General features: G+C 36.2%; 1 protein-coding gene across 5 annotated transcripts in view; it reads left to right on the forward strand.

Moving 5' to 3' along the window:
• LOC113808317 (basic salivary proline-rich protein 1) overlaps nucleotides 1-2500 on the forward strand; it is a 141132-nt gene that overhangs the window by 21253 nt on the left and 117379 nt on the right. For all 5 annotated transcript variants that reach the window (XM_070131362.1, XM_070131363.1, XM_070131366.1 and 2 more), the window contains 2 exons: nucleotides 1-138; nucleotides 1727-1830. The exon at nucleotides 1-138 is cut by the window's left edge and continues 599 nt beyond it. In XM_070131362.1, coding sequence (XP_069987463.1) covers nucleotides 1-138; nucleotides 1727-1830 — 242 coding nt within the window. The remainder of the gene's footprint in view (nucleotides 139-1726; nucleotides 1831-2500) is intronic.

Consider the following 2500-nt stretch of genomic DNA (forward strand, 5'->3'; position numbering starts at 1 on the left):
TCTCGGCGGGGGCCAGCACCTGTTCCCAGTCATTTAGGCTTACAAGAACAACAGAGTTCCGTCGATATCACACGGCGTGCCCCGATGCCCCTGCCAGGGTCGTCAACAATATTGCAGCAAGGACCCGTTGTAGGAAAGGTAACCAGTGATATAACTTTGTTCCATATATTATTATATGTGTTGATCATGTTACAGATTTCATTAGATTGTCTTTTTATTTATATATAGGTATTAGACTTCGAAATGTACAAACTTGTGCTGCCTCTTGATATTCGTTCAACTTGCAAATCAAAACAAAGTGCAATGAATTAGAATTACAAATCACGCCATTAGTTATTAAAATGGTGTTTTAAAGGGATCGTCTGCCAATTTTTTGGCCAAAATATTCCATCTTACCGATTTTGAGTTATATGCATTTCCAAAGAGTTTCCGGGTCTCTGAATCTCACCTAAAATTTTAAAGACCTCCCCGCAGTTAAGATGGTAGCAGCCACTTTCGATGTCCAACGAAGTATGATTTTTCACCTACCTTAGAAAATTGGCAATTGTGACGTAAACGTTAGATACAATTAAAAAATGGTAGTATCAGAACACTTATGAAATTTCACATATGAGACCAACCTTCATTTTTTAGGAATCTAAGAAATCTGTGAAGCGTTCCAAAAATAATAACGAAGAACTTTTGTATACAAATCAATAAGAATGTTATGAAGTTCATAGAGAGTATTTTAGCTTTTTATGTTTATATCATATTTCGTCAGTTTCATCCTTCATCAAAAGGTTTGCCAAATGATTCAGATTACCACCAAAATTTTGTGAAATGTTAGTTAAGATAAGACACACCTCTGGTACAAATCTAAAAAAACAAATGAAAAATCAAACAAACAAGCAAACAGAGGTAATAATATATATATATATAAATACAAGGTCATGAAATACACAGTAATGATATGTATATACATAAATATCGTATGCATATATTGTTACACCATCCTGTGTTTGTAAATTTGTATATGACAGGGGTGTTAGTTTAGTTTTGTTTAGTCTTTTATTTACCACCCTGGCTAACTGCACAGGCATGGGCAAGCTGTGGTACCTTTGATGCATGGTCAAAGCATTATATAATAATATTACATTGGAAATTTAGGCTATAACATTATCACAATCTGTACTTCATCATTTAAAAGAAAAGAACAATCACACAGGAATCTATCTATTCATCTACCAAGCTGGTATACGGCTTGGGCGTAGAAAGGTATTTTTACATTTGATATGTTGTCATGTGATACTACATTCCAAATTTAGGATACAACATAACTATATCTTCCAAGACATCAGATGATATGAAGTAGTTACATAGATCTCCATTCCTCCTAGGTGGTCTGAAAGGCTGTATTACATGACACTGAGATATTATGTACAAGTGTTTGCTTATATTCTTCATTGCAGAATTTACAAGTTTCTTCAACAATTTCTTCTTGTAATCACAATATCAACATATTTTACACATGATTATAGATTTTGCCTTGTTGATATGCCTTCGAACTAAGACTACCAATATTAACATTTGTACATGGTTAAAAGATTTCTAAAAATATAGCCAGTGCATCTTTAAAATATTGAATTAATAACGATCTCGATATGTAAACACACACATAGATGCACGTGTGTGGCTGTGTCTGTGTGTTTGTATTTGTGCTTATGGATAATCCTTTTCGTCTTTTTAGACAAATTCTGGGGTATCTGAGGCGCCCAATGCACCACCGGTGCGTTTGCCAAGCAGACCACCGCCAAGAGTGAACTCAGTTGCAGCAGGTAGCAGTCCTAACAAGTAAGTTTATAAAAAACAGTTGTGTTTCTTCTTGTCTGTATTCTAAAGCATCATATTTCAAAATACACACTCACTCGTCCACTCACTCACTCGCGCAAACACTCACCAACACATACACACACCTCAACACACTCACCAACGCACATATCAAACACACCAACACACACATACCAACATACACATCAACACACACACCAAAACACATCATACACTAAAATACACACACATCAACACACACATATTAACATATACATCACCACACACACACACACACACACACACACACACACACACACACACACACACACACACACACACACACACACACACACACACACACACACACACACACACACACACATGCATCAACACAAGCAGACCCATCAATGCATACACTCACCAACTTATACACACATACCAACACACACTCACCAAAGCACACACGCGCACTTACAAGCATACAAACTCACCAACATATACAGTTACCAGCATCCCCCCCCATACACAATGATAACACATCTATATATTTACTGTATCCTTACTGCGATTTTGTGTTTAGTTCATGTTCTACATTGAAGAATTTAATATAACATGGCTTCTGTTTACTGAATAAGTGTCGGGTTGTGTCGAAAGGAAAAAAAAAAACACTTCATTAGTTCGATTAGCCGCT

The sequence above is a fragment of the Penaeus vannamei genome, chromosome 16 (assembly GCF_042767895.1).
Source record: "Penaeus vannamei isolate JL-2024 chromosome 16, ASM4276789v1, whole genome shotgun sequence".
Classification (NCBI taxonomy): Eukaryota; Metazoa; Arthropoda; class Malacostraca; order Decapoda; family Penaeidae; genus Penaeus; species Penaeus vannamei.